The sequence below is a fragment of the Xenopus tropicalis genome, chromosome 9 (assembly GCF_000004195.4).
Source record: "Xenopus tropicalis strain Nigerian chromosome 9, UCB_Xtro_10.0, whole genome shotgun sequence".
NCBI classification, from domain to species: domain Eukaryota; kingdom Metazoa; phylum Chordata; class Amphibia; order Anura; family Pipidae; genus Xenopus; species Xenopus tropicalis.
Window position 1 is genome coordinate 84,258,861 of NC_030685.2, and position 23,075 is coordinate 84,281,935.

General features: G+C 43.2%; 1 protein-coding gene across 2 annotated transcripts in view; it reads left to right on the forward strand.

Annotated features, from left to right (window-relative positions):
• zranb3 (zinc finger RAN-binding domain containing 3) overlaps positions 1-23,075 on the forward strand; it is a 158,324-nt gene that overhangs the window by 82,743 nt on the left and 52,506 nt on the right. For both annotated transcript variants that reach the window (XM_031892934.1, XM_031892935.1), the window contains 4 exons: positions 30-261; positions 1,756-1,841; positions 5,297-5,468; positions 10,338-10,472. In XM_031892934.1, coding sequence (XP_031748794.1) covers positions 30-261; positions 1,756-1,841; positions 5,297-5,468; positions 10,338-10,472 — 625 coding nt within the window. The remainder of the gene's footprint in view (positions 1-29; positions 262-1,755; positions 1,842-5,296; positions 5,469-10,337; positions 10,473-23,075) is intronic.

Here is a 23,075-nt window from a genome sequence, read left to right on the forward strand (position 1 = left end):
TCAGAAATGACTTTCCGTTCTATTTCCAGGAGGATGTCAGCTTGTAAAGTGACAGTCTTGGGGTACGGCCTGTTAACCACCGATGCTCAGACGCTAATAGATGCCTTATACAAACAGCACTTCAGAGTGGTTTTAGTGGATGAATCTCACTACATGAAGTCTAGAAACGCATCTCGGAGCAAATTGCTGCTGCCAATTGTCCAGAAAGCCGCGAGAGCACTTCTACTCACGGGGACGCCGGCTCTCGGAAGGCCCGAGGAGGTAATTGCTAGCTGAGAAGCACAGTCCTTGGGATATGGAGCATAATTCTCTAATAGAAGAAAATTGCCCTGCAAACCAACTACTGCTGCACACAAACAGCGTATATGGGGTAATAAACACCCTAATGTATTTTGCTAGTAAATTAGAAAGTACTAGGGAGTTCTATTAGCATAAGGAGGACCAAAGAGGCAGGCAGAGTTATACAGTTATTTTGAGTATCATGCATGCATAATATGGAATAATGTACCCCCTACTGCAATTTATAAGGATTTTAGAAGTCACTGGGGCTAATTTATAGACACTCAATAAATTTACACATGGGCAGTAACCCATACCAACCACGGTGAGGACCATATAAAGGCACAAGGCTGCAGGCTGAGTTATACAGGGAACTCTGAGTATCACTTATGTATTATAAGGGATAATGTACCCCCTACTGTAAATGATAAGGATATTAGCAGTCACTGAGGGGCTCTGTGCCCATATAAAGGCACAAGGCTGCAGGCTGAGTTATACAGGGAACTCTGAGTATCACTCATGTATTATAAGGGATAATGTACCCCCTACTGTAAATTATAAGGATATTAGCAGTCACTGAGGGGTTCTGTGCCCATATAAAGGCACAAGGCTGCAGGCTGAGTTATACAGGGAACTCTGAGTATCACTCATGTATTATAAGGGATAATGTACCCCCTACTGTAAATGATAAGGATATTAGCAGTCACTGAGGAGTTCTGTGCCCATATAAAGGCACAAGGCTGCAGGCTGAGTTATACAGGGAACTCTGAGTATCACTCATGTATTATAAGGGATAATGTACCCCCTACTGTAAATGATAAGGATATTAGCAGTCACTGAGGGGCTCTGTGCCCATATAAAGGCACAAGGCTGCAGGCTGAGTTATACAGGGAACTCTGAGTATCACTCATGTATTATAAGGGATAATGTACCCCCTACTGTAAATGATAAGGATATTAGCAGTCACTGAGGGGTTCTGTGCCCATATAAAGGCACAAGGCTGCAGGCTGAGTTATACAGGGAACTCTGAGTATCACTCATGTATTATAAGGGATAATGTACCCCCTACTGTAAATGATAAGGATATTAGCAGTCACTGAGGGGTTCTGTGCCCATATAAAGGCACAAGGCTGCAGGCTGAGTTATACAGGGAACTCTGAGTATCACTCATGTATTATAAGGGATAATGTACCCCCTACTGTAAATGATAAGGATATTAGCAGTCACTGAGGAGTTCTGTGCCGATATAAAGGCGCAAGGTCACATCAGGCTTTAGTAGGAAGGAACTCAGGTGCATTTTTATTCCACCCTTCCTCCAGTTCATTCCCGGCTCCCATCTTGCTTGCTATATATATCTTCCTACTGTATGAGTTCGTTTTTTGAAAGATAATCTCTGTTTCCAGATTTTCTTTTTTGTCACTTTTTTTTTTGTTCCAACGAAACAGTGAAACCTTGTACATGTATTTTTCTGAGCAGCTTTATATGCAAATTGATGCTCTGTTCCCGAAAAAGTTTGGAACCTGGACAGAATATGCCAAGAAGTACTGCAACGCGCACGTCAGGTATAATTATTATTATAACTAGAAATTAGCAATAACGTTTGCCTAGGATTACAGTGTTTTCCAGATGGCCTAATAACCACCCAGTGCTACAGCATTTCATTTTGCTGCTATTTACTGGGGCGAATGTTGAGCTGCAACTTTATGTCATGCAGAGATAAAATACGCATTGGCTTCAGCCCTTTCCATTGCAGCTTCCCTTTGCCTGTTAGTGAATTCATGATCTGGAATAGAGAAGAGGTAACTGAGAGTTATATTTATATATATATATATATATATACAGTGGAGGAAATAATTATTTGACCCCTCACTGATTTTGTAAGTTTGTCCAATGACAAAGAAATGAAAAGTCTCAGAACAGTATCATTTCAATGGTAGGTTTAACAGTGGCAGATAGCACATCAAAAGGAAAATCGAAAAAATAACTTTAAATAAAAGATAGCAACTGATTTGCATTTCATTGAGTGAAATAAGTTTTTGAACCCTCTAACAAAAAAAGACTTAATACTTAGTGGAAAAACCCTTGTTTGCAAGCACAGAGGCCAAACGTTTCTTGTAATTGATGAGCAAGTTTGCGCACATTTTAGGAGGAATGTTGGTCCCACTCCTCTTTGCAGATCATCTCTAAATCCCTAAGGTTTCTGTCTCTGTGCAACTCTGAGCTTGAGCTCCCTCCATAGGTTTTCTATTGGATTAAGGTCCGGAGACTGACTAGGCCACTCCATGACCTTAATGTGCTTCTCCTTGAGCCACTCCTTTGTTGCCTTTGCTGTATGTTTTGGGTCATTGTCGTGCTGGAACACCCATCCACGACCCATTTTCAGTTTCCTGGCAGAGGGAAGGAGGTTGTCGTTCAGGATTTCACGATACATGGCTCCGTCCATTTTCCCGTTAATGCGAATAAGTTGTCCTGTGCCCTTAGCAGAAAAACACCCTCAAAGCAAAATGTTTCCACCCCCATGCTTGACGGTGGGGACGGTGTTTTGGGGGTCATAGGCAGCATTTTTCTTCCTCCAAACACAGCGAGTTGAGTTAATGCCAAAGAGCTCTATTTTGGTCTCATCAGACCACAGCACCTTCTCCCAGTCACTCACAGAATCATTCAGGTGTTCATTGGCAAACTTCAGACGGGCCTGCACATGTGCCTTCTTGAGCAGGGGGACCTTGCGAGCCCTGCAGGATTTTAATCCATTGCGGTGTAATGTGTTTCCAATGGTTTTCTTGGTGACTGTGGTCCCTGCTCATTTGAGGTCATTAACTAACTCCTCCCGTGTAGTTCTAGGATGCTTTTTCACCTTTCTCAGAATCATTGACACCCCACGAGGTGAGATCTTGCGTGGAGCCCCAGAGCGAGGTCGATTGATGGTCATTTTGTGCTCCTTCCATTTTCGAACAATCGCACCAACAGTTGTCACCTTCTCTCCCAGCTTCTTGCTAATGGTTTTGTAGCCCATTCCAGCCTTGTGCAGGTCTACAATTTTGTCTCTGACATCCTTGGACAGCTCTTTGGTCTTTCCCATGTTGGAGAGTTTGGAGTCTGCTTGATTGATTGATTCTGTGGACAGGTGTCTTTTATACAGGTGACTAGTTAAGACAGGTGTCCTTAATGAGGTTGACTAATTGAGTAGAAGTGTCTAACCACTCTGTGGGAGCCAGAACTCTTAATGGTTGGTAGGGGTTCAAAAACTTATTTCACTCAATGAAATGCAAATCAGTTGCTATCTTTTATTTAAAGTTATTTTTTCGATTTTCCTTTTGATGTGCTATCTGCCACTGTTAAAATAAACCTACCATTGAAATGATACTGTTCTGAGACTTTTCATTTCTTTGTCATTGGACAAACTTACAAAATCAGTGAGGGGTCAAATAATTATTTCCTCCACTGTATATATATATATATATGCTAATCTTTATTCTGTGCAAATTTGGCACCTTCCTCCCACACAAATCAGGACTTTGGCACCACTACTTCTAAAATCCAAGTGTAGTATATTTTTAAATATAGTGTTCAAAGTAATTATTCTTTGTTTTTTTTAGAAGGACTGTAGTAGTCATTCCTTAAACGGACACTGCCATGATGTTTATGGGGCACTTTTTAATTCTAAATGACACTGTTACACAGCAAATAATTCCCTCTGCCATTTAGCCTTTTATTCTTGAACCAACAGATGTATTTGTAGCTGTAATATTGGTGTGTAGGCGCCATCTCAGTGCCTTGTGCCTGAGTCTGAGCTTTCAGCCAGCGCTACACATTAGAACTGCTTTCAGCTAACCTATTGTTTCTCCTACTCCCATGTATCTGGAGGAGTCCCAAGCCGGACTTGGATTTCTTACTATTGAGTGCTATTCTGCTACCTACTTTGAGCTGCTATCTTGCTCCATTCCTATTGTTCTGCTGATCGGAGTGAAGTTTAACAGAGCACAGGTCACATGGCTGTTGCACCCTGGGAAAATTGAAACAAAAATTAAATATAAAAAAATCTGCACTGTTCAAAAAACAATTTCTATGCAGGATTGTGCTGGAGAAGCCATGAATGCTCGCAGATACCAGAGTAAACTCACAGCAAAGGGTATATAAACCCAAAAATAACAGTTTTACCCAATGACGGAGACTCATATTCTCTACAACTGTAGCTACTGTTGGAAAGTTGCATAAAATTCCATTTTCTTTCCTTGTATTTTTAGGCTTCAATCCATTCTAATAGGAATAACCGTTATACCACTTTAGATACAATAAGGTCTAGGCTAATGGCACAGGCGCTATCGCTACTAACTATCGCCTTTCACCCCCTTTCCCAAGTGGCGGTTTTCATTCACGTCAATGACACTCGGCACAGAGAGGTGCCATAGGCCTTTGTCTTAAAATATCCATCTTTTTTTTTTTCTGAAGAGTTTGGAAGCCATAACTCGGGTTACTTATTAGCCTAATAATGCAGCCATTTTCCCCATTTCTTCCTTATTTTCTTGCTGTTTTCAGTTACCCTCCGTGCACTTTCGTTACAGAATGCGGAAAAGCGCCCGAGGACTCGTGCCTCTCACAGCAGCTCCCATTAATGTATGTAACTGGGGCTCTGCATTAAATAGAAGCTAATGCCCTTCGCTGAATATCCAAGTCACTGCCTCTCACCAGACCCTGACTTTGCTAAAAACGCAATAAAATCCTAATTGAATTCTTCCGGCTGCTTCTGATGATGCCGGCCTGTTTCTCAGCCTCGCAACCGGGGATCAAAGAGGCCTTTGGGAACGTAATCTGGTGTTCAACAACACAGATAGAGCCGCTGTTTATGAAATTTATTATCAGAGGTGGAACAGCCTGCCCGGAATATTAATACAGCTAAGCCTTGCTTCCGAGTCAATGAGACCTACATGAAGGCATTAGGCCCCTCCAGCGGCGAGCGTTTAACACGCCTTTTGAGATATCGAGAGTTTACAAGTGTTTTTTTTATGTCTTCCCCTAGGTACTTCGGCAATAGGACTCAATGGGATTACAGAGGTGCTTCCAATTTAGATGAATTACACCAGCGTCTCGGCAACATCATGATCAGGAGGCTGAAGAATGAGGTTTTAACCCAACTGCCTCCTAAAATCAGACAGCGGATCCCTTTTGATTTGCCTAAAGACGTGGCTAAGGTAGGCTGCCCTCCTGAAACAAGTCTGTCTGCTTTGCCCGTAGATCTTTATAAGACCAAGAAGTGGAAATTTTCAATAAAAAGAACCTCATTTTGCCATTGAATCTCTGCATTTTATTGTATAAAAGAAGTGGGCCATTCCAGCTGAATTGTGCTTAGTACAGGGGAATCCCTTTGCTGCCATAGTTTTATGGTATCTCTCTGTACAGGCTATGAGCAAACTTAGGGGGCTGTTCCTGCAGAATTGTGCTTAGTACAGGGGAATCCCTTTGCTGCCATAGTTTTATGGTATCTCTCTGTACAGGCTATGAGCAAACTTAGGGGGCTGTTCCTGCAGAATTGTGATTAGTACAGGGCAATCCCTATGCTGCCATAGTTTTATGGTATCTCTCTGTACAGGCTATGAGCAAACTTAGGGGGCTGTTCCTGCAGAATTGTGCTTAGTACAGGGGAATCCCTTTGCTGCCATAGTTTTATGGTATCTCTCTGTACAGGCTATGAGCAAACTTAGGGGGCTGTTCCTGCTGAATTGTGCTTAGTACAGGGGAATCCCTTTGCTGCCATAGTTTTATGGTATCTCTCTGTACAGGCTATGAGCAAACTTAGGGGGCTGTTCCTGCAGAATTGTGATTAGTACAGGGCAATCCCTATGCTGCCATAGTTTTATGGGATCTCTCTGTACAGGCTATGAGCAAACTTAGGGGGCTGTTCCTGCTGAATTGTGCTTAGTACAGGGGAATCCCCATGTGCCATAGTTTTATGGTATCTCTCTGTACAGGCTATGAGCAAACTTAGGGGGCTGTTCCTGCTGAATTGTGCTTAGTACAGGGGAATCCTTTTGCTGCCGTAGTTTTATGGTATCTCTCTGTACAGGCTATGAGCAATCTTAGGGGGCTGTTCCTGCTGAATTGTGCTTAGTACAGGGGAATCCCTATGTGCCATAGTTTTATGGTATCTCTCTGTACAGGCTATGGGCAAACTTAGGGGGCTGTTCCTGCTGAATTGTGCTTAGTACAGGGGAATCCCTTTGTGCCATAGTCTTATGGTATCTCTCTGTACAGGCTATGAGCAAACTTACTGAGTTGCCCATGAAAGGGCTTTTGCTATATTACAGAATAGTGTAGCTGTCGATGCTCCCAGCTTTGGCAGATAAGGCCCCCTGCTAGCTTCTCATGATGGGAGTATAACACAGTAAATGGGATATAGAAGAGATAAGGAAACTTGTTGCCAGACATGACAATAAACTATTAGCTGAGCCAATAACACTTTTTTTTTATAGAAGGGGAAAATGCTGGAGAGAAATAACTAGAAATTGCCTTTTAAGTTTTTTTTTTTTCCATTAGAGAGATAAAGGGACAGTATACACCTAAAAACTGCTTTTCTATAAATGAGCACATTAATTCGGACTTGTGTCGTAACACCATTCTGCCTGTTAGCGCTTTACAATGGCAACAAAATAGTAAAATATGGATTTTTTTTTGTTCCTTCCTTTATAAACAGGGCAGTTAGGGTGCTCTGAACTATCTGCCTTTAAACAAACAAACCATTCCATTCTCTATGCAGCAGCTTTTTGAGCAGCTCATTATCAAGGGCTTTTCTGTGGACTGGTAACTGGTTTCATCAGCTCCTCTGAAGTTCTTTGGGACTAGAATCAACAGGCAGTACTAAATTTAAGAAATAATTATTATAGAGTAAAAAAGCTCCCATTAAATTAATTTGTAGTAAGATTTTGATGCAGTTGTTTAGGTTTGGTTCGTTTTAGGAAGTTAGTTGCTTGGGACTGTTACCCTAGCAACCAGGCAGTGGGTTTGCAGTCAGCAGTAAGAGGAGTCTCAGCAGAATAGCAATGGTGAGTGCAGAGACCCCACTTCTGCCTCGGGAAAGCTTTTCTGCTGATCAGGGGGATTTTGCCAATTGGATTCCCTTTCTGTAACAGAAGCCTGATATCTGCACAAAGGGAAGTTCTAGGCGCTGGGGAAGGATAATCCTGCCGGGTTTGGCTTGTCGGCAGTGTAAGGTCCGTCTGTTATATATTCAGTATAAATCACTATATTCTCACATAAGTGAAGCAATAGGTTAAGGAAAGTCACATCCTGACCTGTAACAATATTTTCATTGATCGGTAAGCCGGGTGCCCTTTGTCCCGCTGCCAATGATTTTTGTCTGTCTCTCTGCAAAATAATAGCGTTGCTACTCTATATTGTCTTCCTTAATTAGATGAGTCTGACACACTGAGGAGCTTGTGATTTTAAAGGGCCGGTGTATACTAAAATCTTCTAGAGCTGTGCTATTCTGCCAGGGTTTTATGGGATCTCTCTGTACAGGCTATGAGCAAACTTAGGGGGCTGTTCCTGCTGAATTGTGCTTAGTACAGGGAAATCCCTATGCTGCCATAGTTTTATGGTATCTCTCTGTACAGGCTATGAGCAAACTTAGGGGGCTGTTCCTGCTGAATTGTGCTTAGTACAGGGGAATCCCTATGTGCCATAGTTTTATGGTATCTCTCTGTACAGGCTATGAGCAAACTTAGGGGGCTGTTCCTGCTGAATTGTGCTTAGTACAGGGGCAATCCCTATGTGCCATAGTTTTATGGTATCTCTCTGTACAGTCTATGGGCAAACTTAGGGGGCTGTTCCTGCTGAATTGTGCTTAGTACAGGGGAATCCCTATGTGCCATAGTTTTATGGTATCTCTCTGTACAGGCTATGAGCAAACTTAGGGGGCTGTTCCTGCTGAATTGTGCTTAGTACAGGGGAATCCCTATGCTGCCATAGTTTTATGGTATCTCTCTGTACAGGCTATGAGCAAACTTAGGGGGCTGTTCCTGCTGAATTGTGCTTAGTACAGGGGAATCCCTATGTGCCATAGTTTTACGGTATCTCTCTGTACAGGCTATGAGAAAACGTAGGGGGCTGTTCCTGCTGAATTGTTCTTAGTACAGGGGAATCCCTATGTGCCGTAGTTTTACGGTATCTCTCTGTACAGGCTATGAGCAAACTTAGGGGGCTGTTCCTGCTGAATTGTGCTTAGTACAGGGGAATCCCTATGTGCCATAGTTTTATGGTATCTCTCTGTACAGGCTATGGGCAAACTTAGGGGGCTGTTCCTGCTGAATTGTGCTTAGTACAGGGGAATCCCTATGTGCCATAGTTTTATGGTATCTCTCTGTACAGGCTATGAGCAAACTTAGGGGGCTGTTTCTGCTGAATTGTGCTTAGTACAGGGGAATCCCTATGTGCCATAGTTTTATGGTATCTCTCTGTACAGGCTATGAGCAAACTTAGGGGGCTGTTCCTGCTGAATTGTGCTTAGTACAGGGGAATCCCTATGCTGCCATAGTTTTATGGTATCTCTCTGTACAGGCTATGAGCAAACTTAGGGTGCTGTTCCTGCTGAATTGTGCTTAGTACAGGGGAATCCCTATGTGCCATAGTTTTATGGTATCTCTCTGTACAGGCTATGAGCAAACTTAGGGGGCTGTTCCTGCTGAATTGTGCTTATAGCCTGTACATAAATGCAGATATGGTGCCATGTACCTTTTTTCCCTTTGGCCCATTTGTATTTAACACCTTGTATTACAGCCCATTAAACACGGAAACCTAGTGAGTTGCACAAATATAATACACGGTGCCGGATGATATATATATATATATTAGGATATTTATAGATGCGCATAGAAGTGATACTCCCATATATTGGCACCTTTTCGCTTACATTGTGATTGCACCTGCGCTGATTGGCGCGTGGGCGCTACACCCATACGCTGCTTGGCACAGCGGCGCTGGTTCTGTAACGCCAGCACAAATGGGTTTCTTTATATAGCCAGTTATTTCTGTGGTGTCATATTTAAGGGGGGAAGAAAAAGACTAATTACAGCGGCAGTGATAAAGGGGGCTGTCAGAATGATCCATAGATGTATTTTTACAGGCTCCTTTGCCCCATGGGTACAATGCCAGTTAAACAGCGAATCACAGCTTGCGTCCCTATTTAGATGAAATTAAAATTCCCAGCAATCCTGCGAGAGACATTTAAAAATGAGACTGCTCGGTATGCGCTCCCTGCAGCGAGGGTCCCTTTAAGCAGCTGCATTTGTGCTGCAGATTCCCTATCGATTCATTAAAGGGACGGTTCACCTTTAAAATAACCTTTAGTTAGTTATAGAATCCAAGCAACTTTTCAATTGGTCTTCATTATTATTTTTCTTATAGTTTCTAAATGGTTAGCCTTCTTTTTCTGCCTCTTCCCAGCTTTCACATGGGGGTCACTGACCCCGGCAACCAAAAAACAATTGCTCTGTGAGGCTTCAGTTTGATTGTTATTGTTACTTTGTATAGTTTATTATTATTATTATTAACATTTATAAAGCGCCAACATATCCCGCAGCGCTGTACAATAAGTGGGTTACATACATTGGACATACAGAGTAACATATAAAGCAATCAATAACCGATAGAAGAGGTGAAGAGAACCCTGCCCAAAAGAGCTTACAATCTACAAGATAGCCTCTCCTATTCATAAACCAGTGTATCATTTAAACCACATCCTGGTTACTAAGGTAATTCAGACCCTAGTAACCAGATAGCTGCTAAAACTTCACACTGCTGAGCAAAAAGTGAAATAACTAAAAAAAAAACTACAAATAATAAAAAATGAAGACCAATTGCAAATTCTCTCAGAATATTACTCTCTACAGGGATGTGAATGACCCCCTTCTTGTCACATGACTGTTTGAGTTTTGATCTCTGCTCGTTTGGGCCTTGGGAATCAGTCCCCCCTCCCATGATTCCGCAGCCCTTATGTGGGGCATGATTCACTCTCCTATTGATCGTCCTTTCTCACTGCCATTTTCCTTTCTCTCCCTGCCACCCAGGAAATGAACGGCAGCATCGAGGAGTGGGAGAAACTGATGAGATGTCCGGATTCAATGGCGGCGGAATCCAGCAACCCCTTCACTCAGATCATGGGCCTGATCACCCGAATGTTCAAACAAACTGCCCTTGCCAAGGTATCTCAGGACTTTTATCCTATTATCATTTGTTTTCCGGCAGCCAATCAGAATTTCTAGAGACGCGGGAAATCATTTTCTCATCACATTGAGCGCCGGACACTTCATCAGGGGGTTCAGCTTTATCAGTTGCCCTGAAAATCAATATTTTGTGCTGGTATTTAAGCCATAAATGTATTTATTTAGGCAGCGCCCAATACGTTACCTTGCTAAGGGGGACAGGAGGTTGGAGGTTTGCCTAGTGCACTGGTTGTTAAAGGAGAACTAAAGCTCAACAAACAATTGGGCTCAAACTCATACACCGAGGGCTAATTAGTAATTCAGATTTAGATTACATGGCAGCTCAGAAACCCCTGCAGTCTGCATCAGAATGTAATGCTCAGCCCTGGGGCATCGGATGCTGCTCATTTTCTGCTTGGATTCTGATGGCCCCTAAGCTTAGCTTCTCAGCAGCAGCTCTGAGCCCACTGGGCACGTGTAGTGCCACTGACACTCACAAAATGACCTAGAAAGATGGGGATCTGCAATGGCTCATTCCTGTTATGGAGCTGCTGATACAGTAAGTTCAGTATATAAAAATGTCACATTTCTAGTTATATTCAGTTTTAGGCGTTAAGCTGTTTCTCAGGGCAACCAATCTAATTTGGTGAATCAGCTTTGCAACCCAAAACATTTAAGTTATCCTTTTGTTTGTTATAGAATGTCCTACGCTTAACAACTTTTCAACTTGTTTTCACCTTTTATATTTTTGGAATTATTTCAATTTCTCTTCTGGCTATTTCCAGCTTTCAGATGGGGGTCACAGACCCCACCAGCCAAAAAAAAAAAAAAAAATTGCCCTGTATGGCTTTTTTTGTTACTTATTATTTACTGTCTTCTGTACTGGCTCTCTGCTATTCATCTTGTACTGAACCACTGCCTCGTTGCTAGAGTAAATTGCACCCTGGCAACCTGAATTCCACATTACAGACCTGATTAACAAAAATATAATTAAAAAACAATATAAAAATGAAGACCAACTGCAAATTGTATCACTGTCTACGGCGTATTGAAGATTAGATGAACGATGATCTACCTCTAGGACAGGGGTCGGGAACCTATGGCTCGTGAGCCAGATGTGGCTCTTTTGATGGCTGCATCTGGCTGGCTGCCAAATCTTTAATAAAAAAAAATAACTGGGGGTATGGCCTGTGCTCCACGGATAGAAGACGTGTTCTAAGCCTTAGAACATGTCTTCTATCCGCTGAGCGCAGGCCACGCCCTTTTCCGCATCTCATCCGGCATCCTTGGGACCCACCCTATCTTGCCCTGCAGCATCCGCGGGCGAACGGGCCCGAAGCCTAGCTCCCGTCAGCGGCCCACGTGAATGCGATCCGGGCGCCATATTGTATGGCTATTACGGAATTATATTTTAAAGTATGTGGTGTTTATGGCACTCTCAGCCAAAAAGTTTCCCGAGCCCTGCTCTAGGAAGTAACTAGGGATGCACTGAACCCAGTTTTTTTGGTTCGGCCGAATCCCCCCCGAGGGATTTTGGCTTAATACTGAACCAAATCCTAATTAGCATATGCTAATTGGGATTCGGTTCCGCGAGGACCGTGGATTCGGCCGAAACCGAACCCTGCCAATAAAGCCCAAATCCTGGCTGAATACCGAACCGAATCCTGTATTCAATGCATCCCTAGAAGTAACTGAACATTATCAAAGAGGGAGACACTCACCCTAAATAGAATGGGGATTCGTTTTTGGGTCCATACCCACAGGTTAAAAATTAGGGATACACCGCATCCAGGATTCAGACAAAATTCTACCTTTCTGGGCAAGTCCATGGTTCTGACTGATTACCTGTGTGTGTTACATGGAATCAGTACTCAGATTGACTGGCCCCGCCTGCGTTGCTCACAATTGTGAACTTTTTCAAACTGAACATTTAAATAAATGAAGACACATCGGGGCACTAGATTGTTCCATAAAGCTACACCCCACTGGCGCAGCAACTACAAGGAGCCCTGGAACATACCCAGGCACACCTGCCCCAAAGGAAACTTCAGCCTGTAGGAGCAGTGCCCTACCCCCTGCCTGTGTGTGCCATACTCTGCCTGCCCTACCCTGCCTGTGTGTGCCATACTCTGCCTGCCCTGCCTGTGTGTGCCATACTCTGCCTGCCCTACCCTGCCTGTGTGTGCCATACTCTGCCTGCCCTACCCTGCCTGTGTGTGCCATACTCTGCCTGCCCTGCCTGTGTGTGCCATACTCTGCCTGCCCAATGCTGCCTGTGTGCCATACTCTGCCTGCCCTGCCTGTGTGTGCCATACTCTGCCTGCCCTCCCCTGCCTGTGTGTGCCATACTCTGCCTGCCCTACCCTGCCTGTGTGTGCCATACTCTGCCTGCCCTACCCTGCCTGTGTGTGCCACACTTTGCCACGTGACTCACGTAATCACACGTGACTCAAGGTTCTCTTTAACCCTTCCTAGCCCTAATTTGCATTTGCAAATTTGAATTTGGTTGGTTATTTGGCCGAATCTTTCACAAAGGATTCGAGGTTCGGCCGAATCCCAAAATCACGGATTCAATGCATCCCTATTAAAGATATAACCCCCCTATAAGGGGGCTGTAATAGTTAAACCAGATGCCTATTGGGCAGATCCACGTTCATGACAGACATGGCGGCGCTGGGTAGAACTAACCGAAGCTGACTCTGCTGTTTCAAACCAAGTTGGGAGAATTTGCTCTTTTAATCTGCTGCAACTTTATTTCCTGCTGTCAGAGGAAGGTAAATGCGTTTGATTGTTACGTCGCCGCTTTTTGAAATGAGTGTAATTTGTAACTTTTTAACAAGCTGCGAATGTAGGGGGAACGTTACCTGCTTGTTAGACAATAAAACCTCCTGGTACTTGAAAGCGCCGCTGCCTGTAATATTCATACTCAGTGACACGCGGCTCTGTCACTTGCGCTGAGGAAGAAAGCTTCGCAGGCAGGAATTGATCCTGAGAGCCGCTCATACCCACGTAATGGATCAGCCCATTCATCTTCAGCCCTATCAGGGTACAGAGAGACTCTGCCCGCATTGTAAGGAATATAATGAGCCCCTTTAGGTGTTTGTTTTATAGGGACCCACAGTCACTTTTGTGCAGGGAAGTGCTTTGTATTACCTGTAGCTTTCAGAATCTTGCCTCCGCCGCCTTTCTCTTGGACTGGTAACATGTACAGGTATCGGATCCCTTATCCGGAAACCTATTACCCAGAAAGGCCATCTCCCATAGACTCCATTTTAATCAAATAATTCACATTTTTAAAAATGATTTCCCTTTTCTCTGTAATAATAAAACAGTACCTGTACTTGATCCTAACTAAGATATAATTACCACTTATTGGGGCAGAACAGTCCTATTGGGTTTATTTAATGGTTAAATAATTCCCTTTTCTCTGTAATAATAAAACAGTACCTGTACTTGATCCCAACTAAGATATAATTACCCTTTATTGGGGGCAGAACAGCCCTATTGGGTTTATTTCATGGTTAAATGATTCCCTTTTCTCTGTAATAATAAAACAGTACCTGTACTTGATCCCAACTAAGATATAATTACCCCTTATTGGGGCAGAACAGCCCTATTGGGTTTATTTCATGGTTAAATGATTCCCTTTTCTCTGTAATAATAAAACAGTACCTGTACTTGATCCCAACTAAGATATAATTACCCCTTATTGGGGGCAGAACAGCCCTATTGGGTTTATTTAATGGTTAAATGATTCCCTTTTCTCTGTAATAATAAAACAGTACCTGTACTTGATCCCAACTAAGATATAATTACCCCTTATTGGGGGCAGAACAGCCCTATTGGGTTTATTTAATGGTTAAATGATTCCCTTTTCTCTGTAATAATAAAACAGTACCTGTACTTGATCCCAACTAAGATATAATTACCCCTTATTGGGGCAGAACAGTCCTATTGGGTTTATTTCATGGTTAAATGATTCCCTTTTCTCTGTAATAATAAAACAGTACCTGTACTTGATCCCAACTAAGATATAATTACCCCTTATTGGGGGCAGAACAGCCCTATTGGGTTTATTTCATGGTTAAATGATTCCCTTTTCTCTGTAATAATAAAACAGTACCTGTACTTGATCCCAACTAAGATATAATTACCCCTTATTGGGGGCAGAACAGCCCTATTGGGTTTATTTCATGGTTAAATGATTCCCTTTTCTCTGTAATAATAAAACAGTACCTGTACTTGATCCCAACTAAGATATAATTAAGCCTTACTGGAGCCAAAACAACCCTATTTGGTATAATTACTGTTTAAACAATTTTTTTAGCAGACTTAAGGTAGGAGATCCGAATTATGGAAAAACCCCTTATCCGGAAAACCCCAGGTCCCAAGCATTCTGGATAATGGGTCCTATACCTGTACCATAATGTGCATACAGCTAGTTACACGTCCCATAAGCCTCTTTTGTGGTGAGGCTTTTTTTTGAGGCTCGGTGTTTGGTGAGGAATCCCATTGGCCCAGAATGTGGCTACAAATATATAAACACAGTTGTTCAGCCATAACTCTAGGGATATCTATGTAGTTAAATAGGTGTAAAACCTAATTATCAATCTAATTCGGAAAAACGTATTCTACACAGATATGTCCCTAACTGGCCTCAGGCTTGACCCCTCCACCCAACACTCTGAGCCCCACAGCTTGGGAACCATTGCTGTATAATATTCTTCCTACTGGCGGGCATAAACTGTTAGTGCAAAAGGGAGTTTTCTGTTGATATTAGATGCAGTAGCCTGTACAAAAAGATACCATACTATGGCAACATAGGGATTCCCCTGGACTAAGCACAATTCAGCAGGAACAGCCCCCTACGTTTGCTCATAGCCTGTACAGAGAGATACCATAAAACTATGGCACATAGGGATTCCCCTGTACTAAGCACAATTCAGCAGGAACAGCCCCCTAAGTTTGCTCATAGCCTGTACAGAGAGATACCATAAAACTATGGCACATAGGGATTCCCCTGTACTAAGCACAATTCAGCAGGAACAGCCCCCTAAGTTTGCTCATAGTCTGTACAGAGAGATACCATAAACCTATGGCACATAGGGATTCCCCTGTACTAAGCACAATTCAGCAGGAACAGCCCCCTAAGTTTGCTCATAGCCTGTACAGAGAGATACCATAAAACTATGGCACATAGGGATTCCCCTGTACTAAGCACAATTCAGCAGGAACAGCCCCCTAAGTTTGCTCATAGCCTGTACAGAGAGATACCATAAAAACTATGGCACATAGGGATTCCCCTGTACTAAGCACAATTCAGCAGGAACAGACCCCTAAGTTTGCTCATAGCCTGTACAGAGAGATACCATAAAACTATGGCACATAGGGTTCCCCTGTACTAAGCACAATTCAGCAGGAACAGCCCCCTAAGTTTGCTCATAGCCTGTACAGAGAGATACCATAAAACTATGGCACATAGGGATTCCCCTGTACTAAGCACAATTCAGCAGGAACAGACCCCTAAGTTTGCTCATAGCCTGTACAGAGAGATACCATAAAACTATGGCACATAGGGATTCCCCTGTACTAAGCACAATTCAGCAGGAACAGACCCCTAAGTTTGCTCATAGCCTGTACAGAGAGATACCATAAAACTATGGCACATAGGGTTCCCCTGTACTAAGCACAATTCAGCAGGAACAGCCCCCTAAGTTTGCTCATAGCCTGTACAGAGAGATACCATAAAACTATGGCAGCATAGATACTTATTTAAAGTGAGTAAAATATTTGCAAAGTAGAGCACTTTTCCTTAAGATGCCTCTTAACATTTCGTATGTTGCAGATGGGAACAATCTAATTGTTTTCTGTTTCCTAAAGTAAAATGTGTAATTACATATGGTTGCTAGGAGCAGTGACCCCAGGAAACAGCTAGCAAATTGATTGTGAAATTAGATTTTTGTTATTATGTTTTATCTTTTTGTACAAAGGGAGCTGCTGAACCAAACGTTAAATCAAAATCCATAAAAAAATAAAGATAGAAACTGATTACAAACTGTCAGACTGTGACAATATAACCCATTTAGCGTGTTTTTCCCCCCCTATTTCAGTGTAATTACCGCCATAAGGGGGAGCTGTGTCCAACACAATCGCTGTGTTAATTGGATTAATTGCCCCCAATTCGCTACTGAGGCAGGACGGCTCACTGGCACTAAACCCAACTATAGAGAAGTACAAGGGGCATCATGTACCTTAAAGCCATGGGAAAACATGTTTTTTTTTTTTTTTGTTTTTTTTTCAAAACCCATCAGTTAATAGAGCTTCTTCAGCAAAATCCTTCATTGTAATCTGTTTTTCCCATGGGGCTAGCCATATTCTTCATTTCCCAGGGTGCCACAGCCATGTGAACTGTGCTCACTTTACTGCTGCGCTGCAAGTTGGAGTGATTCCTCCCCCCCAGCAGCCGATCAGCAGAACAATGGGAAGGGAGCAAGATAGCAGCTCCCAGTAGGTATCAGAATAGCACTCAATAGTAAGAAATCCAAGTCCGGCTTGGGACTCCTCCAGTTACATGGGAGTAGGAGAAACAATAGGTTAGCTGAAAGCAGTTCTAATGTGTAGCACTGGCTCCTTCTGAAAGCTCAGGCACACTTTACTGCTGCGCTGCAAGTTTGAGTGATATCCCCCCACCTCACCCCCAGCAGGCGATCAGCAGAACAATGGGAAGGGAGCAAGATAGCAGCTCCCAGTAGGTATCAGAATAGCACTCAATAGTAAGAAATCCAAGTCCGGCTTGGGACTCCTCCAGTTACATGGGAGTAGGAGAAACAATAGGTTAGCTGAAAGCAGTTCTAATGTGTAGCGCTGGCTGAAAGCTCAGACTCAGGCACAATGCACTGAGATGGCGCCTACACACCAATATTATAGCTACAAATACATTAAAATGAAATTAAATAAATTTAGCTGTTCACATCCTCTGAACTCCTAGTTCTGCCTCCTGAAACAAAGTATCAGGAACCCACTAGTATACAGATCTGACATAGAACTTTCCCTACATTGTTTCAATAACCAGGGAATGCACAGGGATAAACAGATACTGCTTTCGTTAGCAATTCCATTGTATAAATAACTTCAAACCCAGTGAGAATGAAGATGGAATGGATATTGGGATGTTGCTTAGAATTACATTCTCATTATGCAGAGAAAGCCATTTTTTATGGAGTTGCCCTTTAACCTATAGATATTGAAAATAGGGCCACTATGTTGAATACTCCTAAGTTAGAAGACCCCACTAAAGCTTAATAAAGAAGTCGGGTAAATATATTTTGGGGGTTCTATAGCAACAGAAGCAGCTGCACCACTTTTAGCAGTAGTTCTTGCTTAGGGCTGCCGTCACCTACCTGAGCTTGGGGATCAACCCACAATGCAATGCATATAAAACAATAATCTAGATTTCAGTTACATGGCAGCTTAGAAATCAGTGCAGTCTTCATCAGAATGGCTTGAGTTGCTAGATGGGAATCTGCTGGGACAACTTTAAAGGCCTTGATCATTACATTTATAGGGTGGTCTCGCCCTATTTTCCAAAGCCTCAACCACAAACCTAAACCCCTCCCACTTCTCACCAGGCCTGACCCTCAGAATGACAATTTTATGTCTCTTGAGGCTGCACTGCCTTGGGGCCCCTGACTGCAGTACCCCTTGTACCCCCCAATTGCAGCCCTCATTTAAAACTCTCCTACGTATTGGGCAGCCCATAGGTGGAAAATACCCCAGTAGCTCCCCCTCATTTTTTGCCGATTCATAGCACTTGCTTAGGGCTGTGGTCACTTACCTGAGCTTGGGGATCAACCTACAATGTAATGTATATAAGCCAATCAATACTCTAGATTCCAATTACATGGCAGCTTAGAAATCAGTGTAGTCTTCATCAGAATCAGAAAGTTGAATTGACCCCTAAGCTTAGCTTCACAACAGCTGCCCATAGCACAAGATGGGGATCTGCTGGGACAACTTTAAAGGCCTTGATAATTTTTTTATAGAGCGGTTGCGCCCTATTTTCCAAAGCCTCGCCCACAAACCTAAACCCCTCCCACTCCTCACAAGGCCTGACCCTCAGAATGAGAATTTTATGTCTCTTGGGGCTCCCCACTGCCTTGGGGCCTCTGATTGCAGTACCCGTACCCCCTTATTGAAAAGGGATGTTTAGAACCCCGTACATATTGGGCGGCCCATAGGGGGCATCTTTATTGGCATATCTGCCTGCAGAACACGTTGGTGCTAGAAATACACTTTACTACTAATCTCCTATGCAATTTCCCACATATTAATTCCCCCAAGTGATTCATTTTTTTTAAAATCTCGACTACTTTATTTTTATGATCTAGAAGGTTCCGTACGTTGCTAATGAGTAGAAGGGGGGCGGGGTTTAATGGGTATTTTGGACAGAAATCCAGGGATTTAATTAAGTGAAAATATCAGGTTCTTATTTTATCTCTCTCCCCTGCATGATATCATTATATCTCTGCCACCTCCGGTTCTTCGACGTTATTGTGACATTAACCCTTTAACGTCGCTGTCATTGTGCCCGAGGGTCACCCCAAAGCAGTTGGATGACACGTCCAGCGCCCAAAGGGTTAAAGCCGCGTCTAAAGACTGTTGGAGAACTAAAATCCTTGTTTTTTAGTTTTTTTTTTTTGCATACGTTTCGCGCAGTTCCCCCCCCCCGTTATAAATTTCCTTCAAAACAACAGCTTTCCGCCAAGCCAGATGCTGTTTCTTGAGGCAAAAAGACCCCAACACCCACCAAAGGTTTATGACTCACGGTTGCCATGGAAACTGTGCTCCTTCTAATAAAGGCATGTTGTACGTTAGTAGGCAACAATGTATCTGTATGAGAAGATGTCAGGGTACCGGCACCGCGGGGAGCAGCCGCCCCCCCCCCCCCATTACCCGGAGACAAATCATTCATAACGATCACCTTTACTATTAAAATAGTTAGTGCTGCGCAACACAAGGCGGTAATTGATCGAGGCCGCGCTGGAATTCGGGGATTATCGGCAACCTGTTTATTGTGAGGCCGCCGCTTGTGCATAATACGCGGGAAATGGGTCTATATATCTATATATATCCACTGACATTCCTTTACTCTTCATTATTCCCTTGTCGTCTTTGTACAAATCCATCGGAAGTGGGAAGAGGCCGTCCAAGTAGGGTCTCTTTGAATTATCACTGTGACAATAGGACAAGTGAGTCTGCGACGGCTGCGGGGGCCCCAGAGCGACGAGGGCTCGGAGCCCCAGTAGTTTTAATAAAAAGCCATAACATATAGTTTAGATTTCCCATTGCTTCAAAATGTCATGGGAAAATAAAGTGTATTAAGTAGGAATGCACCAAATCCAGGGTTCAGTTCCGGATTCGGCCTTTCAGCCAAATCCACGCTCTTGGTCCAACCGAATCCAAATTCTTTAAATCATGTGACTTTTTGTCATGTTAACACAAACCTTCCGTAGCCTAACTTGAATACGCAGATTAGGATTTGGGTTGGGTATTCGGCCGAATCTCTCACAAAGGATTTGGGGGTTCGGCTGAATCCGAAAAAAGTGGATTCGGTGCATCCCTAGTATTACGTTCCAAAATAGCCATTGAAGCTGCCCCAATTAGGGTCTTTATTAGGGGAATAAAATGATCTAACATCAGGGTAGAAACACATTGGGCAGCTTTTTATTTTGTGACTTAAAAGGTAAATAAACTTTTAGCATGCTGTAAAGAGCGATATTCTGAGACAATTTGCAATTGATCTTTATTTTATATTATGCGTGGTTTTTGAATTATTACATTTTTTTCTTCAGCAGCTCTCCAGTTTGGAATTTTAGCAGCTATCTGGTTGCTATGGTCCAAATAACCCTAACAACCAGGCAGCACTGTGACATTGGAATATGAACATGAGAGGCCTTAATAGAAAGATAAGTAATATAGCAATAAAATAGCCTCACAGAGCAAAAGGGTTTTGACTTCTGGGGTCAGAGACCCCCATTTAAAACGCTGGAAAGTTGGAAGAAGGAGGCAAATCATTCAAAACCTGTTGAAAATAGAAAATGAAGACCAATTGAAAAGTTAAGAATTGCTCATTCTTATACATACTTTAATTTGAAGGTGAAGTTTGCAATTCGGTGGGTAATCTAATACTCAAGCAGTGGTTGGATAAGAACATCCCGATGGATGGCGGGTTACAGGGATGGGGCGGGGAGTCTAGTACTTAAGCAGTGGGTGGGATTAGAACATCCTGATAACAGTTTACAGGATTGGGTGGAGGGGTTTTTATTATGCAAGGAGTGGGCGGGATTAGAACATCCTGATGGCAGTTTACAGGAATGGGGCAGGGAGTCTATTATGCAAGGAGTGGGTGGGACTAGAACATCCTGATGGCAGTTTACAGGGATGGGGCAGGGAGTCTAGTACTTAAGCAGTGGGTGGGATTAGAACATCCTGATGGCAGTTTACAGGGATGGGGCGGGGAGTCTAGTACTTAAGCAGTGGGTGGGATTAGAACATCCTGATGGCAGTTTACAGGGATGGGGCGGGGAGTCTAGTACTTAAGCAGTGGGTGGGATTAGAACATCCTGGTGGCAGTTTACAGAGATGGGGCGGGATGTCTATTATGCAAGGAGTGGGTGGGATTAGAACATCCTGATGGCAGTTTACAGGGATGAGGTGGGGAGTCTATTATGCAAGGAGTGGGTGGGATTAGAACATCCTGATGGCAGTTTACAGGGATGGGGCCGGGGGTCTATTACTCAAGCAGTGGGTGGGATTAGAACATCCTGATGGCAGTTTACAGGGATGGGGCGGGGAGTCTATTACTCAAGCAGTGGGTGGGATTAGAACATCCTGATGGCAGTTTACAGGGATGGGGCGGGGAGTCTAGTACTCAAGGAGTGGAGGAGAAGAAAGTCTTTAGCACATTGATCTCAGTTTAAAAACCTTGTCATTAAGAGAAGTGTTGCTTCGTGGGTACTTACAGACACATTGCTTGATGTATAGGATGTAAATGCGGTGATATTGTACTGAAAGTTTTAACATTGCCCACGCTTTCTAAATCTCTTTCCCTGATGTGACTTTGCCTGTAAAAGAAGGCTTTTAGACATTCTCTCTATAATTATTATTATTATTATTATTACTATTATTATACGGCATAAGCATAGCTGGCAGTGTTTAACAGACCTCAGAGATTATACATCATTCCCATCAGTCCCTGGAACCTACAATCTACTGTCCCCATCGTACACTATGGTGAATTTTATTGTTGGCCAATTAACCTGCCTTTGTGTATTTGCAGTGTGGGGGGAAACCCGGGGTACCCGGAGGGAACCCACTCCTTGCAGACCGTTCCCTGCTTGGAATTGAACCTAGAACCCCACTTCAGTAATGGTAACCGCTGCGTTTCCCATATCCCTTAGAGCCAAACAAAGCTTAAATGACTAAATGAAGGTATAGTGGCCCTTTAAAGTATTTACAACCCCAGGAATAATTACAGCACAGTTTAGGGAGCCTGAATCCGAGATGATCCCCCCCCATTATTCCCCTGTTCACATAAAATTCTCCTTAAGCCGTTATCTGATTGTTTCAGACACTCATTTTATAGACTTTACTTCGTGAATAATTAATGAAAAGCCCAATTTCCCATATTTCTATTATTTATAAGTGACACATTGTTATCGCCGGGCGAAAATTATCATTAGAGTGAAGGAACAGCCATAAATTGCCGTAACAGTTATGGAGAGGACACCAGATGAATTGTTACAGATCTGAGGCGCTCACGTTCATAAGCGCACATACTAAATATTTTATTAAAGCATTTATTCCTTCCTACGTCTTTGTCATGGGGATTCTCATACCCCACTGGTTAACTCCTTTGGTGCCAGACAAACCACCTACCCCCGTAGTCTTTTTGTTACTAGAGGTAAAGCTAAATCTAGTGCAGGGCGAGAGTTCTACAATATATGCTGTTTCTTTATTCCGATGGGATTTATAAACCTGCCTGATTGATATTTGGATATTTACACCACATCGGGGCAAGGCCAAATGTGGACCCCATGCAAGGGCAGATAAGCTTTCAACTTTGTCTGAAGGGGCTGAAGAAGCAGCTGAAATCTGTCTGTGTATGGCCTTCTAAAGGTGGCCATACACGGGTCAATTCTACCTGACAATATCAGTCCCTTAGACCAAATCGGCAGCTTAGCTGCCCGTGTATGGGCACTAATGATGGGCCTGCCCGACCGACATATGACCAGATCTCAATCGACCAGGTTTGATTTGTTATCGGATCAGGGACCGCATTGGCTCGTTGTTGCGGTCCCCGAACTGACGGGCGCCTATACTTGCAGTTCTAATTCGATCATTTGGCCCCAGGTCCAAACGACTGAATTAGTCCAATATCGCCCGCCCGTAGGTAGGATATTGGGAGATATGCTAAGATCCGCTCGCTTGGCAACCTCACCAAGTAAGCGGATCTTAGCATGTATGGCCACCTTTCAACCTTTATATTATTATTGTTATATAGTGGCAACTACAGTAGTAATGAGCGAATCTGTCCCAAAAAAT